A 19,175-nucleotide genomic window follows, 5' to 3' on the forward strand; every position below is an offset into this window, starting at 1 on the left:
TCCTTCCTTGAACAAAGGTCAAAAAGAGAAATAGAAACGTTAAGATAAGGATAAACCCATAAACCCCACAACGCACGCTAACTTTTCCATTTCAGGCTAGCCACTGTCCCATCTGCCTAAGAGTTTTCTGGGGTGGGAGCCAGGGAAGTAACTGTCTTCAATTTGTGATACTCAGATGACTGGGTGGTGGTAAAATCAAAGAATCACAATACTAGAAGATAAATAACTAATGAAAGATATGAGCAGAGGTTAGGAACAAAGCAGGGAAACTTAGATTGTTAGAACTGCTAGAAAAAAGAAGACTTAGTTGTTCCGTGGGTTATATAGTGTCTTACATGTCCCATATGTGTTGCTGCCTGGAAAACTGAAATTAGTTCTGTTCACTTCATATTACAGAGACTACAGGATAGATGTGGAAAAGCTTCACATGAAAAGGAGCATCCTACTATTCTGGTTTAATGTTAGGATAATTCATGAGCACTAACACATTTTAGAACAATTAAGAAGAGAAAGACATAAAGACCACTAACATGTATCATGCAGCAAATAAAAGCATGAGCTGCACAGAAGACAGATTCAAAAGGAATACAAATTAAGTAATTTATAGAAATTTATTCTTCTCGTGTAGTGTCATTCCACGTGTCGTGTCACCAAAAAAGATAACCAACCTAGATTACCAATCCACTACAGAAAAATAATGAACTGACCAAGTGATGAAACAGGTAAGTAATATACCCATTTATTAAAGTCACATTTTCGGGGTACCTGGGTAGCTTAGTTGGTTAAGCAACCAACTCTTGATTTCAGCTCAGGTCATGATCTCACAATCTGTGAGATCAAACCCTATGTTAGGCTCTGCACTGAGAGCCATTTTTCAATCACTAATACCTGTGAGGCTTAAAAAATATTTTCAGAGGAAAAGAATTTAGTGATTACAATTTAAATGCTAACATTCACTATCATTCATTATTTGTTCTTCATTTCATTCAAGTGTCACTTTATCAGAGAATTCTTTGCCATTCTCTGACTCCTTGCCTTGTTTATTTTTCTCCTTAGCATTTTCCACTAACTTGATGTTGTATTAAATATTTACTCACTTATTGCCTACCTCTCCCAACTGGAATGTGAACTGCCTGAGAGAGCAAAGACTTAGCCTGCTGTATGTTCCTGGTATATCTCCAGGGCCTGGCATACAACTAACTGCTAAATAAACTATTTCATATTTTAAGGGAGTTTATATCTTTTTTTCTTTTTTATATTTGTGGGGGTTTTTTTGAGGTGGGGGAAGGGCAGAGACAGAGGGAGAGTGAAAATCTTAAGCAGGCTCCACACCCAGCTAAGAACCTGAGGCATAAAGCCCAATGTGGGGCTCGAACTCAAACACCATGAAATCATGACCTGAGCCAAAATCAAGAGGTGGACACTTAACTGACTGAGCCACCTAGGCGCCCCAATCCATGGTTATATTTAATGTAACATTAAAAAATAGGGCACTGGGTGGCTCAGTCGGTTAAGCATCTGACTCTTGATTCTGACTAAGGTATGATCTCAGGGTCATGAGATGGGGCTCCACACCGTGCTTCACACTGACAGTGCAGAACCTGCTTGGGATTCTCTCTCTTTCTCCCTCAAAAATAAACAAACTTAAAAAAGAAAATAGCAGATCATTTGTAAGCCAGGAATACACGTTAGTGAACCAGAATGTGTTCATTTTTTATAGGCAGAATCCTATATACCAAAAGAATTTCTAGACTTTTGACATGGCTTTTCCAAGTTTGGAAGGTGTTCTGCATCTTTATTATTCATCTCTATGGGATCATTCAGTGTATGGACACTTAGAGAACATAGGGAAATGGGACAGGCTATTTAACTCAATCTCAGTAATAAAACTAAAATTATCAAAACTAATAAGTCTTTTTTTTAAAATTTTTTAAATGTTTATTCATATTTGAGAGAGAGACAGAGACAGAGCGTGAGAAGGGGAGGGGCAGAGAGAGAGGGAGACACAGAATATGAAGAAGGCTCCAGGCTCTGATCCGTCAGCACAGAGCCTGACGCGAGGCTCGAACCCTCAAACCGTGAGATCAGGACCTGAGCCAAAGTTGGATACTCAACCGACTGAACCACCCAGGTACCCCCCAACAAGCCTTTCTTGATCAGACTATCAGATATGAATATCTAGGAAAGGAAATGGAATTAACTATTCACTTATAAATTAAAGCTTTAATGATGCTAGTTTATTTTTCAATACCAATTAATTCAGGGAAATAAACTAGAATTTGATGGATAACGTATAGACTATATCCATAATCTCCCAGGGTCTCCCTTTGCTAAATTTAAAAATTACTGAATTAGATAATCTGGCAGGTAAAAGGTCAGACACAACAGGAAGACTGCATGTAAAGGAAAGTCGTGAATAGTCAACGTAATCACCTGAAGAATTCCCAAACCTCAACTCTTTAGCCCCATGGACCACAGTACTGTTACATCTTCCTTAGGTGTATATGTTTTATTTGAGGTCAGGTACAACAGAAAATCTATCTATAATCATATTGCAAATCTATGACAAGACCAGATCTGCATCTAACTGCACCTGAGCTCATAGCTTTTTCTACCATATTTTGACGTCATTGTTCTCAGAAATGTGAAGAAGCAATTTTGATTTTTATACCCTGAATCAAACTTGGCCAACCCCAGTGTGAAATGACAAAAGTAGTTGACAAAAAATCAGGAGTCCTGAGATTTGATCCTGATTCAATAATCATAATTTTAGCCAAAATCATGCTGTTAATTTGGTTGATATTTTATTTTAAATGAACTTACATTTTTTAAAAAATTAAATAACTTTATCCTTGCCCTAAATATCTGTGAAATTAGATGTTCAATGCAATATTGATTTTTCTAATTTGTATAAAAATCCATAAATGATGATGTGTGCCCATTCACTTACCATCAAGTGATACATAAACCGCACTTTGCGAAGCATAAAAGATGAATTTTTAGACTCTTCATAGCTCTACAACTCTAACATGCTAACTCAATTTCACAGTTTTGATATCACAAGAGCTAGGGTTTAAAATTATCATCTCATCAATTTCATAAGCAAAGTAATGAGCACTCCCCACCAGTCCCCACAATCTTTTCCTCTATTGTCACAAAGTTGGCTATTTCCCTAATAGCAGGATTTTCTTACTTTTACTTCAGGGTTTTTCCTCTAGATACAAAAATCCTTTGGATTACTGCATTACAAACTGGAGTTAATCAAAACTGTAACAGCGCAAATCACTCAACAAAAGGAATAGATGTGTGTTTCTTACTTTCATGAGGATCCAACGACCAAAATGGATTTGTTTCTGCTGATTCTAACCAGTCAACCCTCTTTCCCCAACACTTCCCCTCCCCACTCTTCAATCTTCATTTTCCATGGTCTGCAGACCTCTTTAAGAGGATACTGGAGACTACCTATGAGAATTGAGTTATGTTGAAGAAACACGACACAAATATATAGAAGTGTCCCCAGCTGGTGAATACTATTTTGGTAAAAATAATTTTACTTCTATCACTTTACTTCTGATACCTGAACCAGCCAGATGCCATCTTTTGTGTCTTCTACAAGCTCATAGAAGTGCATTTCACCACTGAAATTGGTACTAGAAACAGATTCAGATGCTTCTTCTTCCTTGAGTGCAGAATAGAGCTCACCTTCCATCAAGTCACCTGAAGAAAGAAAAAAGTAACAGCAGTAAGATTTCAAAAATCCTACCTTCCCAACTTCAATGATTAATTCCATTACACACTGTTAAAAATCATGTCATAGGGCTTCCATTTCCCTCTATAGAAGAGTAGAACCTGAATACACCCATTTAAAATTCAGTCAGCCAGTATGTCATAAGAACCTAGTACGTGTCAGACAAAAGTGAACAGACAAAAATCCATCTTCTCATGGAACTTACATGCTAGTGAGGTCATCACATAATTTATTAGGAAATTACTTAATTTCCTGGTAAGCCCAAAAAGCCATCACAGTATTATTTAGTTTTGTGTGTGACATGCCCAGGCTTCAAATAATTTTTAAACAGTATGATTTACATACTTCAGACTTGTAAGATTTAGAAATGGGTTTACAGAATTTGCCATCACCACCTGCTTAAAATAGCAATAGGGCCTGTAAGACTTGAAGGTTAGATACAAAAGATTACCTGTAAGAAAAAACTCCATACTCAAACTTTCAGTGTAAGTTGAGAGCTTATATGATCAAGTAAAAAGGAAAACACTAATGTCAAATTATTCTAATTTTGTCTTAAATGCGAAAACAAGCACTGTATCATGATAGCAGCAAAATCATTTACAACGAATACTTAAATTATAAAGTTAAACTGCTATACCAAGACTTCTCTGCTATAAAAGGTGTGATCTGAGTCATATTTTTGTAGGCTGTGTGCATTCTTTAAATGATATGTGCATTCTTTGTACACTCAAAGTGACAAGTATTTTTAGGCCCAAAGGAAGCAACACAAATAAAAGTCAAAAGAAAAACGTGTTATTAAATTTTTTAGCATGAGAAGTGATTTGGCTGTGGCAGTGAAGATACTTCTCATTTCTGAACCTAGAAAATTCATTTATTAGGGATCTACTTTACTCCATTTCCCATTCCCCGCCCCCACGGTAGAAGTAAGTTACCATAAACCAGTCAGTAAACGAGAGGCAAGAAAAAAAAACCCGATTTTATGTTTTCTCTATAAAAAAGTACCACGTTTACATGCAAATATTACACATTTATATCACTACCCCAGTACTGAAATACAAATTTGATAACCCTTAACCTGGAAATATGTGAGTGCTCAACTCCTCTGGAGTTAGTATTCTTGTCTATCACACTACACGGCTATACAGTACTAAATAAGGAGACAAAATGCCTTGTTAAAGACACAGCAGATCTACTTGAAACAACAAAAAAGATAACCATCAGTTTCAACTGCTTCCTACAGCAACCCAGAATGCCTTTCTCTAGTTACAGTACATTCCCCTTCCAGGACGTTTACCTAAACAAAGATATATTTTCTTCAGGGGTGAAAAAAAAATTAACTATATATCTTACTTAATCCTTCCCCAAACCAACAGTTACAGCCAACGCATTTTTCTTTAAAATGTTAAACAAATGTTCACTTAGTACTACTTCAATTCTATGTCTCAGAGCATTTACAGTGATGCAGCAGCGTCTGTGACTTCTACAAGAGAAAAGTTTACATCCAAGACATAAGGATTTTTTTTTAAAAAACCCTGACAGTAATATAAACAAGGTAGGAATTCACAAAAAATAAACTCACTTCATTTTCACCAAACTTAAAGTATGAAAAGCCAATACTGTACAGTTCACCCTTTCTCGATATTTATCCTCATGATTTAAAAATTAAATCTTAGCCCTAAATGCCTCTTTGATAGTAAGTATTCCAATCCCTCCTGTTATTATGCTATTATTGTTATTTATTATTATCGTGACAAACACTGCTATCTACAGACAACGTTTTGGGGTTTTCCTTCTCTTATATCCTTAGGAATTTCGACTGACAAATAATGCTTTCCAGTTTGTCTGCAACCGGCTGACATTCCCTAATTTTAAGAAAATGGTTTCTTACTAAACATTGCTAAGAAGCTGCACTTAAATCTGTTATTTAAAAAAAAAAAAAAACAGCTTAAAAAGACACAGCAACACCCCCACAAATAATTCCAGCCCCCTTCTCAAAACTGGGATTTACTTTTTTTTTTTTTTCCCGCAGAAAGCCTGGACAGCTCTCGAAGTTGTCTGCGTAACCCACCCAGGTAATGCCCCATTCTGAGGGAACCACTAGGCACGAGGAAGTACAAGTCGCCCCCCCACCGGGTGGAGGGGGACCCCACGGGAGCCCGATACTCGCCTGACTTTTCCACCAGCTCCCGGACATCCTTCTTCTCGGGCAGCCCCGAGTACCCCAGCCCCCGGCACTCCAGAATGGTCTTCAGCTTCTTGAAGCTCAGCGCCACCGGATCCACCAGCTGGGTGGCAAAGATGCCAGTTTCATACCACACAATGGCCTCAAAAAACCTGGCCAGGACGAACAAGACCAGAAAATAGAGGAGTAGGAAAAACAGCTTCAGCCACATCTTCCCCTGCGTCTTCTCTCTTCTCAGAGAGCTCAGGAGACGAAAAAGAGGGGCGCGGAGCGGGGGAGTGTGTGCTCACGCCCGCCGGGGCGCGGGCACTATCCCAGCGTGGTCCGGCCTCGCCGCCCTCACTGTCGCGCCATTGCCGGCCCGGGGGCAGGGGGTTCGGCTATTTGTGCGGGGTTGAGGAAGAGACGGGGAGGGGCAGAGGCGCAGAGCCTCGCGCGGGGCCTTCCCGTCGAGAGGCGAGAGACATAAAGGGGGGGAAAAAACACTATAAAAACCCCATCAGTCAAACACCGAAAGGAGCGGGGCGCGGGTGGGCCCTCGGGGAACAAAACGAGGGACGACTCCCCCGGCGGGGGGCTCTGACCCAGGTGGCGGGGTCGGTCTTCCAGCACCGTAATCTCAAGGGGGAAGGAGGAGGCCCCCCAAATCATTCAGATCCACAAAGGAAGGCTGGGCGGGAGGCCGGGGCCGGAGGGGCGGCGGGCCGGGGAGGCGGTTGGGGCCGGCGGGCGGCGGCCGGGCTCCCGCGGCGGCTGGTCAGGAGGGCGCGGCGCTCGGCTCCGCCAGGCCCCGGGCCCAGCTCGGGGAGGAGCGGCCCGCCGCCAGGCCCCAGGCCCCGCCGGCCGCCCAGGCTCCGCGAGAGGCGCGGCGGGCACGGCGGCGGCGGCTCCAGATTCGCTCGGGCCGGCGGGCGGCGCCTTTCAGGCGGGCGGGCACCGCGGCCCGGCCCGGGAGGGGGCGTCGCGGTCTCTGCAGAGATAAATGGGGCGCGCGGGCCGACGGTCCTGGAGGAGAAAGGCAAAAATAGGCCCCGACGGCTCCCTGAGCAGCTCTGGGGCGGCTTCCTGGCCACGCAGCGCCCGCCCCGCTCAGATGGGCGGCGCGGGTCTCGGCCGCCGTCCCTGACGCCCCCGCCACCTCGCGAGGCCGCGGCACTCGCCTCGGGAGCAGAGGATCAGCTGGGGCCGCGGCCCGAGCCGAGACATAACAACTGACGTCGGCGGCGGGGCGGGGCCTCGGGCGGCGGGGCGGGGCCTCGGGCGGGGCCACGATGAAGCGCTGGCCAGGCCAGCGTTGGGGCAAAGTGGGTGTGGGGGGGAGGGGGCGGTCACACCCGGGGGCTGGAAAGCATTTCGGGGCCGCAGCTTTAGCCCCCATAACTTACCTCTCTGGTGTCTTCTCCGCTCTCTTTCATTTTGCCCTGCAGATGTTTAGTAAATGATTTTGGCTAAGGGTTGGACTTTGGACTGTCACTTTGTGTATTTTTTGTACAAATAGGACAGTTAATGATCCTCTTAAAATCAGTAAAACCAGATGACTACGTTTATGCAAGGTCCTGGTGAATTGGGAAACTTTGGGCACTGTTGATTTGAGGTGGTAGAAGGTGAAACCCAGAAAACAATGATTTTCCGTTTCTAAGGAGAGAATGTAGTTTGCGCACCACGTGTATTAGAGGAGGTTTGGCAGAAACAGGGAGTTAGAACGAGGCCCACTTGTCCCGCCTGTTGCAATTTTCCCTCTCCCTCTTCAATGTTAGGGGTGTTAAAAGCCAGGTATTGAGGCGGGTATTGGGTTCCCAGGACAAAGGTTGCTGAGTGTTAATATGTCCCTGTGCAAAGTTTACATGTCTTTTCTTTTGTTACCCTCCCTGAGTGTGGCCACTGCTAGCAAGATGAATGTATATAAAGTGAGTAATGTGGGTGACTATGCATTGTCAGTTTCTGTATTTAACCTCCGTGGAGCATACTCTTTATGTCAAACTCTGTGCCAGTCTGGAGGGAGAAAAGGGTTGCATGCTTAAACCAACAAGGCTGGCTTCTACCAACTCCCTTGATTAGGAAGGGCAAGACCCAGGAATTACAAGAGAACCTTTAGCCATTGTGCAAAGCTGTCAAATGTCCTGAACTGGGGGGGGGGGGGGGGGGGGGGATGGGAGGGTATGTTTTAGAAAGAATAGAAGTGTGATCCTCAATCATGAAGCAAAGGAGGAATGGAAAGCAAAGAATGGATGGTGAGAATATAGCCAGAATGGCACCCCTTTAGAATAAAGCACACACACTAAATTCTATTCCTGAAATTATTATTACACTGTATGTTAACTAACTTGGATTTAAATTTTAAAAATACAAAAGGTAAATAAAATAAAATAAAATAAAATAAAATAAAATAAAATAAAGCACACAAATGAATTTCAGTGGCCAACTAGTGGAGGAGGACTTATGAGGGAGTGGGAGGTGTAGGAATGTACAACCAGCTCTTGGCTTCTGCTCCTTGTCTTAGCGAGCTTCAATGTGGCTTTGTTTCCGTGGCTGGCAGATCAATGTGGGAGACTGTATTAAACAGTTCATTCTAACAAGCTTGTTTTGGGAATTTGGGGATCCTTAGGCATGTCAAGGTGACCTTTTACGGGGTGATAATGCTGTCCAAAATTTGACATATAAGGTGAACCTTCATCTCAAAGGACTGTACTTGCTAGTAAAGAGAGACTCCAAATCAAATAAGATAAAAGAGGGACAAGTGGGGAAAGTTGGGCTGTTAGCTGAGGATGAAACCAGCCAGGCCAGAGTTTCAAACTGGAAAAATACTAGTGTGTGGGAGGGACTCCAAAGAAGGAACTAAAGACCTCTTTTGGCATTTCTTGTTTGTTTCAACTGCTTCTCATCTCAACTCCCTTGCCTGTTCCCTCCTGGTTAAACTCTTAGAAAAGATGACAGCACTGATCAAAGAACACACAGAGTTGGGATACAGTGGTACAGGCATTTGCATCTGTTACTGATAGGAGGTACAACTTTTCAGGAGGGCATTTACAATATGAGTTAGAAGGCTCCCTGAAATACATGCTCTCTTACCTAGTAATCTCACTTCAGGGAAGTTATCCTGAGGAAACAATTGGACATGTGCACAGAGATGTGTGTGCAGAGTTTTGTTGTTGCTGTAGAAAAATAATAGAATAAAAAATAGAAATAATAGAAAAAACAATTATTATTAATCATTAATAATAGAAAAAAAGAGAAAGAATGAGCATATAGTAATCTAAGTGGTGAACTAGGAGGTAGCTACTAAAAACCATATTAGACAACTGGTTACAGACATGAAACTGTGTCTGAAAGAGAGCGTTTGGGGGAGAAAAGCAGGTTACTGAGAAGTTTGCATCATATGATCCTATTTTTTGTATTAGTGTTAGAAAAAGGCAGAGATATATAAACTAAAATGTAAACCATGTTCATTTTTAGGAAATGGGATTTAGATAATTGAAATGTTTTTCTTTTGTGTTTTATCTCTATTTGATTATTTTTCTGAAATAATCATGCACTGTTTTTGTCATTTTAAGATATGTTCTAAAAACTTCACCGTCAGGACTGCTTCCTTGGTCTGAAGGTTTGCAGCAGGGATTTATCCACTCCAAGGGAGGTGTGGGAGGTCCTTCCCTGAGGGTGATTTCAGCTTCCACTATGCCTAACTGGGTGGACTAATTACAATTTCTGTTCAGAGACCAGTCTGACAAAAGGATGTTTGAATTATTCATTGGTTTTCATCATCTGTTTCTCTAACAGCCAGGCTGTTAACCTGAGTTCTTGATTTTACATATCAGATTCTGTTTATTGGTGGGATGACTTAAATCCTTATTACTTGATATTGTGGCAAGAGCGTAGGAACCATCATTCGTGGGCCTGGTCCAGTGTGGCCTCGTATTCTCTGGTCGTATCACCTTGTTAGAAAGTCACACGATCTGTCTAAATCTCATTTTTGTCATCTATAAGATGGGAGAGTATGTTTACCCCATGAAGCAGTTGTAAGGATTAAATGAGGCAGTGAATGTAAAAAGTGCTTTGAAAGAGACATATTGCTTGTATGTATGTATGCATGCATGTATTTTGTATGCATGTATTTTGTATTCATTCCTTTATTTAAGCAATATTTATGAGCAAGTCACTGAGTTTACTACTGAGAAATGTATATGGATGAAGTCAAACAAGACCTTGCTGTCAGGTTATTTGAAATCTAGTAGGGATACTTTCCAAAATTGAATATTTTTTAGAAGTTAAAAAAAAATGTAGGCCTCTTGTAGACTTAATAGTACAAATACAAGAAAAATAGAGATAGGAGTTCTCTAAAGCAATATAAAGTACAGACTATTCAGAAGTACAAACGAAAAGATACGAAAGAAATAGAAGCTAGTTCCTGCCTTTAAGGGTTTCAATTCGTTATATTTAATCATTTTTTCTTTTATAACTTTCGTTTATTTTTTAAAAAAATTTTATTTGAGCATAAGTGACACACAATGTTACATTAGTTTGCGGTAGTCAACATAGTAATTCAACGTCTCTATATGTTATGTTATGCTCACCACAAGTGTAGCTATCATCGGTCACCATACAACACTATTATAATATCACTGACTATATTCCCCATACTGTGCCTTTTATTCTTGTGACTTCATTTGATAACTGAAAGCCTGCTTGTATTTAATTTAAAATGAATAATTAATTTTAGAGAAAAGAAAATGAAAGTCTTTGGCTCAGCTGGATGAACTATGGTTATTTTATTTAGGATCCAAAGAGTTCTCTTTTTATTTTATTTTATTTTTTATCAAAGCATTACCTAAATATAGTTTAAAAAGTCAAGTACCAACAACAAAAAGTCAAATAACACTTTAAGGTTTCATCCAAATTGGAACAATTTTGAGAGTGAAAGGGGAAAAGCTAATAAAATTATGCCTGACTAACAAGGATAAACTGGGACTATGCCAGACAAACTATGAAAAACAGATCCTCTGCCCATCCCTACCCACTCCAAGAAAACCATCATTTCTCAGAGAAAAACTATCTTCAAATTCTTTGAAGCATCTTTCTCGTGTTTGTCTTTGTATTTCCAAATTAGAGTTTTCTACTGCTTTTCTTGATCTTTTCATTTTATACATTATCTATTGATTTCTTGCCACAGAAAATGAAGAATGATCTCTTTTATACCCTCTACTCACTCACCATTTCCCTCCCTCATTCCCAAAGTGATTATATTATATATTCATTTCTATATTAATGTGACCGTATAAATCTTGTTGATGGCTGAACCACATCATTTATATTTCCTTGTGCAATTGTTCATTTTCCCTGGAGTTAATAATTAACTCAGATTTGGGGTTGTTCTGTCTTCTATAGCCCTGTCCACTTATTCATCTCCAAATTCTCTGTCTGAACTGTAAAACTACTCAAATGGTTAATGTATCAGTTCTGTATTTTGTTGGAAATCTATCCTGGCTCTCCTGCTCCAGGCTCGACTGGCTCTTCTCCAGATTGCTATGCAGCTGTCATCCCAGGGCTACCCTTTGCTCCTATGTTGGATTCTATTTTCTTGATCCCATGGTGCATGTTTGTTCTTTCACTTCCTTGTTTGCATGGAACACATCTCATCCTGCAGTGACAGGATTAAAAAAGCGGACACCGAGGTAAACCTTGGAGACCTTACACATCTAAAATTCCTTTACTCTCTCCTCATTCTTTTCTTTTTTTCAAACTTAAAGAAGACTTGCAAGAACATTACCAAAACCCCCTTTGTACCCTTCACCAATTCACTGATTCATGTTTTTACCATATTTGCTTTACATGTCTTTTCTCTATACTGTAATGCACTTTTTTTTCTTGAACCATTTAAGAATTAGTTGTAGTTACCCTGTTTAAATGATAGTTTGGTTAAATACAGAATTCTAAATTGGAAATCCCTTCCCCTCAGAATTTTGAAGGCATTGATCCATTACCTTCTGGCTTCTGTTGTGACTTATTTGTTCTCTCTGTAAGCTCTCAATTCTTCTTTTCCTCCTTGGTATTCTGAACTTTTATGATGATGTGCCTGAGTGCAAGATTCCTTTCCTTCATTGTGTTGAGTGCCCAGTGGGCCTTTTTAATATGGCAGCTTATGGCCTTTGGTTCTAGAAGATTCTTTGATAATTTCCCAGTCCATTTCTCACTTTTCTGGAACTCCTGTTAATGAGATGTTGAATCTCCTAAATTGATCCTGTAATTTATTCTCTTCTTTCTCCAGTTTTCGTCTTTTTGCCTTTTGTTCTACTTTTTTTTCAATTTTGTTTGTCATCCCTTCTGCTGAATTCTTAATTTTGTCTATCTTATTTTTAATTTTCAAAAGCTCTTTATTGTCACAGGGATATGCCTTTTCTGTAACACTCTGTTCTTTTTGTTTTATGCATGCAATACATTCACATAGCTCTCTGAAAATATTATTTAATAGTAGTTTTCCCCCTAAGTTTTCTTTTGCTCTAAGAGGCCTTAGACCTGAGTTCACTTTCAATTTGTTTATATTGGACTTGGTCTTTCATGTTAGAGGCTGTCTTTAATTACTTGATGATTCCTGGCTCTCTCCTTGTTCATAGTTTCATAAATGTGAGGTACTGAAAAGTTCTCTGAGAGTTAGTGGGGCTCACTGCAGGATAAATGGTCAGGACCCAGACATTTTACTAGGAAGATCTAGAAGTTCTTCTCCTCGGCTGTTTGCTTTCTTCAGAAAGGAATCCTGCCTGGAAAGTTCAAGTACAGTTATCAGCATCCTGAGACTGAGTGGGAGAAGGAGGCTGGGAATATCAAGTCTCAATCATTAGAGTTCCTCATCTGCCTTACATAACCATGCCAGGAATTTCTAAGTCCAGAACCAATCTCTTAATTTCAGAGGACAAACCCCCCATCTTCCTCTGGGATCAGAAAGGGGCAAGTGCCTGGCCGCACAGGGTCAAACTGTACCTCATGAAACTTTTAGCAAATCCTCCAGTTTTTAGTCCCACCCCCCACCGTGGGCTTCCAAAGTGTCAGGCTTCCAATTTCTGAACCTTTCCTGGATTCTGTGGCACCAGTTGTTTCACGTAGTAGAAATAGTGCCACAGGTCCCCCGCTCTGACCAGCAGTCTAGACAGAGCACAGCTTTTGGCCTTTCTTGAAATTAGGTTGGGTAAATGACGGACTTGTGACCAGCGGGAGGCAAGTAGTGATGTGCACCCCTTTCAAGCCTGGCCCTCATAAACAGCTTCCAGCCCTCTCCAGATTAGGTAGTTAGGGAGAAAGGTAGACCCAGAGAACAGCCCGGACACCTTTGCACCATAGCAGGCCCTGGGCACCCTCAGATTTGTTCTTGTCTGTATTTTTTGTCTCTCTATCTCTCTCTCTCTCTTTTTTTTTTTTTTTTTTTTTGTCAATACATCTCTAAGTCCAAGATGCGATCAGTTCCACTGAGCCAGAGCAGCAAGAGTGGGGCTTGCAGAAATCTCAGAATGGTAGACAGGGAGCATAGGAAAAGGGATGTCAGCATTTACTGCCTTGCCTTTCTAGTGAGGACAGGAAGTGTGGCTGATGAAAAGGAAATAACCCTATTTTTCTTCACTTTGATTTTTAACCCCATTATGAAGAACACATTTTGGTTTAAAAAAAGGGGGGGGGGTAAAAATGGCTAGCAATGGTTTAAAGAAAAAGTCTAGAAATCTAAGTTCTTTGTAGGTAGGTTAGGTGTTTAGCATTATATCTAATTGATATATCCCACTGAGCACAGATTTGAGGCAGGTAAGGGAACCATTTTAAGTCTGTCTCCAGCATATAAACATATCTGATATTTCCAATTTTGGCACATAAATGTTAATTTCATTCATAACTGGTAATAAATTGATGATATGGGTAGCCCTTGACTTAGGGCAGCTCACCCTTCAGCTATGTCTTCTGGGAGCTCTTTTTTTTTTTAATTTTATTTTTGTTTTATTTATTTTTGAGAGAGAGACAGAGAGAGCGAGTGGGAGAGGGGCAGAGAGAGAGGGAGATAGAGAATCCTAAGCAGGCTCTGCACTCTCAGTATGGAGCCCAATGTGTGGCTCGAACCCACGAACTGTGAGATCATGACCTGAGCTGAAACCAAGAGTTGAACGTTTCACTGACTGAGCCACCCACGTACCCAAAAAGGGAGCTCTTTGCTACAGACACACTGTTATGAGGTGATGCCAGGCAGTGTGTACGTACCACCTCCTGAAGCTACCATCCCCGGGCTTTCCCCCTCTCTGACCATAGCAAGCAACTGTTAAACAACTAAACAAAGATAACTGAAATGATCGATTTCTTTATTACCAGACTAATTGATTCACATTCTGAAAGCTTACTAACGGACAGCATACAATTACATACTTTATAGCTGACTTGAATACGACATTTATGTTCATTAAAAGAGAAGAGTTGAGAGTAAGAAGGCCTTAGGCATGCAGCTAGTACAGTGTTTCCACGGGAAAAGCAGAGTGCCCAAGTGTCTTCTCCAGGAACATCCCCTGCTGTGATTGTGAGAACTGTGCATCCTACCCTTTCTGTGTGGAGATGACCCTATTGACTACCACCACAGCATTGGTACCAAGTTGCTTTTTCCAGTGCATTAAGGCCATTATTTGCTGGAGTAAAAGGTGTCCCAAAGCAATATTCGGAGACCTATTTGGCATTCAAGCTGGAATCTTCAAAAAGAGGTACCTCTTTTCACCAGACAGATACCTGCAGAAAGTGGCTTTCAATAAAGCTGAAATGAAAGCACCCTGGAGAAGCTCTGCTCTGTACACTGCCATCCATTTGATAAACAGCCCTTCTCCCACGGCCAGCCAGCAAGCCGGCCAGCAAGTCTCACCAGTACTCTCCTCTTCCAGCCCAGGAAGAGCAAGCCTAGGGACTCTGTGTATAAACACTCTGAAGACCAAGTTAAACAAGGGTGGAGTAAGCAAATAAAAAGTCACCTTTCCTCCTGGAGTAAACTGTTCCCTCCTCTGATCACCTGAAGCTACATGACACATGGTCTGACCCTAGGACAGCAGGGCTGTCTACATAATTTTCTGTGCCCCAGACAAAATGAAAATGCATGCCCCTTGTTCAAAATGCAGGAAAAGGTGCCGTTAAAAGGCATTATCTAAAGTTTTTCCTTTCTTTTCCAGTGGCTTTCTTGAGCCGTCATGGTGTTTGTAATTTGCCATTTAATATAACTCTCCCTCAGTCAGGGGATACTCCCAGGGTAAGTGCAGGTCCTCACACACGCCCCGAAACTCTCCCTCCAGCCGCAGGTCCTCCATCTCCTCCCACCCCACCCCACTCAGGCAGCGGTGGGCCGGGAAAGGATTGCAACATCTGTGCCAAGACATGCTCAGTACCTGGGCTAGAGGTAGGCAAGAGGCCTGTCCCCAGAGGTTCACCCTCCAAACATTTGTGGTGCTACCAGCCCTGGGTGAGGACAGCTGCTGCCCAGCCTTGCCACGAAGGGCCAACGTGGGGAGGGTAAGAGTGGGCAAGGCCCCAGGTACCAGGTGATAGAAAGCAGGCTGCGAAGGAGATGGGGAGCTGACAGCAGGCAGACCGAATGTGAGCTGAAGTCTCCAAGGTCATGGCACATGCTCCAATGTTCATCAGATTTCACTTACAAAACACAAATTCAAAGAAAAATTTACTTAGAATTTCAAGAGGGCAACTAAGGAGCATTGAACTCCAAGTGTTCAGAGTCCTTCTGAACTTGGGGTCCTATGCAACTGCTCTGTTCACACACCCATGAAGCCAATTGTGTGGGACAGACTTATTGAACTCAATGAAGGTCCAGAAAATTCTATATTTTTTTTATCACATTTGTGGCATTTCTCATAGGCTGCTTGTACATAGTTTTATTTCTGTACATAAACTGCTTCCCTTCCTGGATGTCGTCTTCAAGGCTTAGCTTACCAGCTATTCTCTAACATATTATAGCCCCTCTCTAAGCCTTATCTGTTAAATAGAAATAACAGTAATCTCATAAGATTATTATGAGTACTTAGTGAAGCAAAGCTTATAAAGCACTAAGTCCAGTGACTGGCGCATGTTTTATACAAACGGACATACACATATACATGTATTTACCTACATACGATGATACCTGTACATCTGCTATAACAGTAACAGAGTACCTAAAAGGTACACAGTAAGTCTATTTTTTGGATAAAAGAACACATTATAACACTTTTTCAAATGTCAATCTGGCTAACGGATGCTTTATGTGAAATGCAATGCAAATATAACTCTATTATTTAAAAGAGAAGCCAGGGTGCATGGGTGGCTCAGTCTACTAAGCATTACAACTTTTTATTTCAGCTCAGATCATGATTTCATAGTTCCTGAGATCCTGCCCTACATTGGGTCCTACACTGACAGCACAGGGTCTGCTTGGGATTCTCTCTCTCCCTCTCTCTCTGCCCTTTCCTCTCTCTCTCAAAATAAATAAATAAACATTAAGTAAATAAAAAAATGAGAAACCAGAAAGCATTTTCAAAAATTCAAACCAATTGTAGTAGAATAATTTAGAGAGTAAGCTCAACTGAATTAAAGACAGAAAAAATGAAGAAAGTTGTGAAAATCTTGAGAAATACAATTTCAGAAGGAAAATAGAGCTTGTACAAAAAGATGATAGAAATGGAATTGGTTAGCATGGTGAAGGATAAGAAAGAACTTTGAAATTGCAATCTTGCTTTCAATTAAAAGTGTTTATTTTGTTACTAAAGTGGTATGCAGCTTTATAGAAAACCTACAAGATGCATATTAGCAAAAAGAAGAAAATTGAAAATAGGCCCAATCCCACCGCTCTCACACAAAGAACAAGTGTGTGCTGATTGGTTTTCCTACTATGAAAATAGGTTGGATACCCTCCATGAAACTGGATGTTTTCATTTTAAAAAACTTTTTGCCAGTTTTACATCTGAAGCAGCGTCTAATTTCTATTTTGACTTAATTACTTCTTTTGAATAATACATTACTTTTCTTCTTATGATTATTGTCTGTATACATTTTTTTTATTTTGTGAATTACCTTGTATCCTTAGGCCATTTTTAATTAGGCTGTTTGTTTTTAATCAGGACGTTTGTTTTTCATTTAAAAAATTAGAAATATTTAAAAGTACACATAAAAAGTACAGAAGATATTAGAGCAGACACAGCATTTCAGTGTGTTTTTCAGAAAGAAGGTGTACTGGGGTAAGGTAGGGGCTATATTAACACAATCTGCCATGTTGCTAGAAAAATAAGAAAAATGTTTGTCTTTTTTGCATGCTGATTTACAAGAGTTTTTAGTACATTAAGGATGTTAACCTTTTTCTATGCCATAGAACTTTTACTTTAATATGTCTGACTAATACACGAAAGTGACTGATAAGAGCAGAACAAAAGGACATTAATTTAAATTAAAAAAAACTTTTTAGGTGGACATAAGAAACAATTTCTTAACTATGAAGAGAATAAATTCAAGAAAAGGAATTTGTCATTATGGGCTCTCCGACCCTTCACCTCTCTTCTAGGTTTTATATTACACTTAATTGGCTAGGCAACAGAAGGTAGACTAAATGGTTTTTCATGTTTTCTCCTACTTCTATTTATTTTCTTAGATTATAAGAAGAACTAATTTCAGAACTAGTAGTGAAAGTTCTGAGTTATTTGATTCAAGTTGTGTTCCTCACCATTGTAAACAAACCAGCTGAATCTCTGCAGGACTTTTGAGTAAGGCCTCTAAGTCTACTATTGTTTGGTGGTTCTGCAAATGAATGTGAATTCTATTATGTAACAACTGGGACAAGTGTTCTATTTATAAAAAAAACAAAAACAAAAAACTGCTTGCTTAGGCAGCACATATACTATTTATAAAAAAACACAGCATGCTTACTACTGAGTATGGTAGTCATTAGGACTATACACAAATAGTCAACTCTCTCCTAGGCACGTGGTAAGATGCACTTTCCCGGTCCCTTGGAGTTGGGAGGGGATGTATGTCTTTCACTGGCCAGTGAAACACTTCATGCCAGTGACATTTTCATTTTGGGGCCTAAGTTTGAAAAAGGTTTGATATATAATTTATGTCAGGTATACTCAATAAAGAGGTATAATTTTATGCACAAAGTCTATACATATGTATTTTTTTACTAAAGTTTATATATAAAGTTTATAATAAACTACATGTTTAAAGTATATAATTTTTATATGTATGTAAACCTATAAAATCATTACTACAACCAAGATAGTGAAGATATTGAGGCGCCTGGATAGCTCAGTCAGTTCAGCTCAGGTCACGATCCCAGGGTCATGGGATCGAGTCCCATGTGCGGCTCCATGCTCAGCGAGGATCCTGCATAGGATTCTCTCTCTCTCTCTGTCTCTTTCTCTCTCCTCTGCCCTTCCCCTACACACTCTCTCTCTCAAAAAAAAAATACAGTGAAGATATCTATCAGCTCCAAAAGTTTTTGCTTGTACTTTTGTAATTCCTCCCTCCCATACCACTTTGTCCCCTATCTCTAAGCAGCCAGCAATCTCTTTTTCTGATTAATTTTAAATTTTCTATAGTTTAATCCATATAATAAGTACATTTTTTTTGGTCTGGCTTCTTTCACTTTGCATGATAATTTTAAGAATCATCCATGGTGTAATATGTAGCAGTAGTTCATTCCTTTTTATTGCTGAATAGTATTCCATTTCATGGTATGTCACAGTTGGATTACTTGTTTACCTACTGGTAAGTGGTTGAGCTGTATCATCTATATCTATGTCTTTATATCTAAATTTAAATGATGGATCACTTTGCATTCTCACCAGCTGCTTATGCAAGTAGTCCGTTTCTTCATGCTCTTTTTTAAAAATTTTGTTTAAATACAAGTTAGTTAACATATAGTGTAATAATGATTTCAGGAGTAGAATTTAGTGATTCATCACTTACATATAACACTCAGTGCTCATCCCAATAAGTGCCCTTTTAATGCCCATCACCCCTTTAGCCCATCTCCCCACCCAACACCCCTCCAGCAGCCCTCAGTTTGTTCTCTGTATTTAAGAGTCTTTTATGGTTTGTCTCCCCATCTGTTTTTATCTTAATTTTCCTTCCCTTACCTTATGTTTTTTTTCTTTCTTAAATTCCACATGTGAGTGAGATCATATATTTATCTTTCTCCAGCTGACTTATTTCGCTTAGCATAATACATTCTAGTTCCATCCACATTGTTGCAAATGGAAAGAT

General features: G+C 40.3%; 1 protein-coding gene across 4 annotated transcripts in view; it reads right to left on the reverse strand.

The window, feature by feature from the left end:
* LOC124504093 (E3 ubiquitin-protein ligase RNF103) overlaps positions 1-6,658 on the reverse strand; it is a 114,930-nt gene extending 108,272 nt beyond the window's left edge. The window contains exons 1-2 of one of the 4 annotated variants that reach the window (XM_047069415.1): positions 5,916-6,634; positions 3,578-3,717 (exon numbers count right to left, since the gene is read on the reverse strand). In XM_047069415.1, the coding sequence (XP_046925371.1) occupies positions 3,578-3,717; positions 5,916-6,141 (366 nt within the window). In that variant the 5' untranslated portion in view covers positions 6,142-6,634. Of the gene's footprint in view, positions 1-3,577; positions 3,718-5,915 lie in introns of those variants that run through there. The other 3 variants (XM_047069407.1, XM_047069413.1, XM_047069409.1) reach the window with 3 other exon arrangements.
* Between the last annotated feature and the right edge of the window lie 12,517 nt (positions 6,659-19,175).

This window comes from Lynx rufus, unplaced genomic scaffold (genome assembly GCF_022079265.1).
Source record: "Lynx rufus isolate CCGP_SWC_20201006 ecotype Redwood Valley unplaced genomic scaffold, mLynRuf1.p SCAF_8, whole genome shotgun sequence".
Lineage (NCBI taxonomy): Eukaryota > Metazoa > Chordata > Mammalia > Carnivora > Felidae > Lynx > Lynx rufus.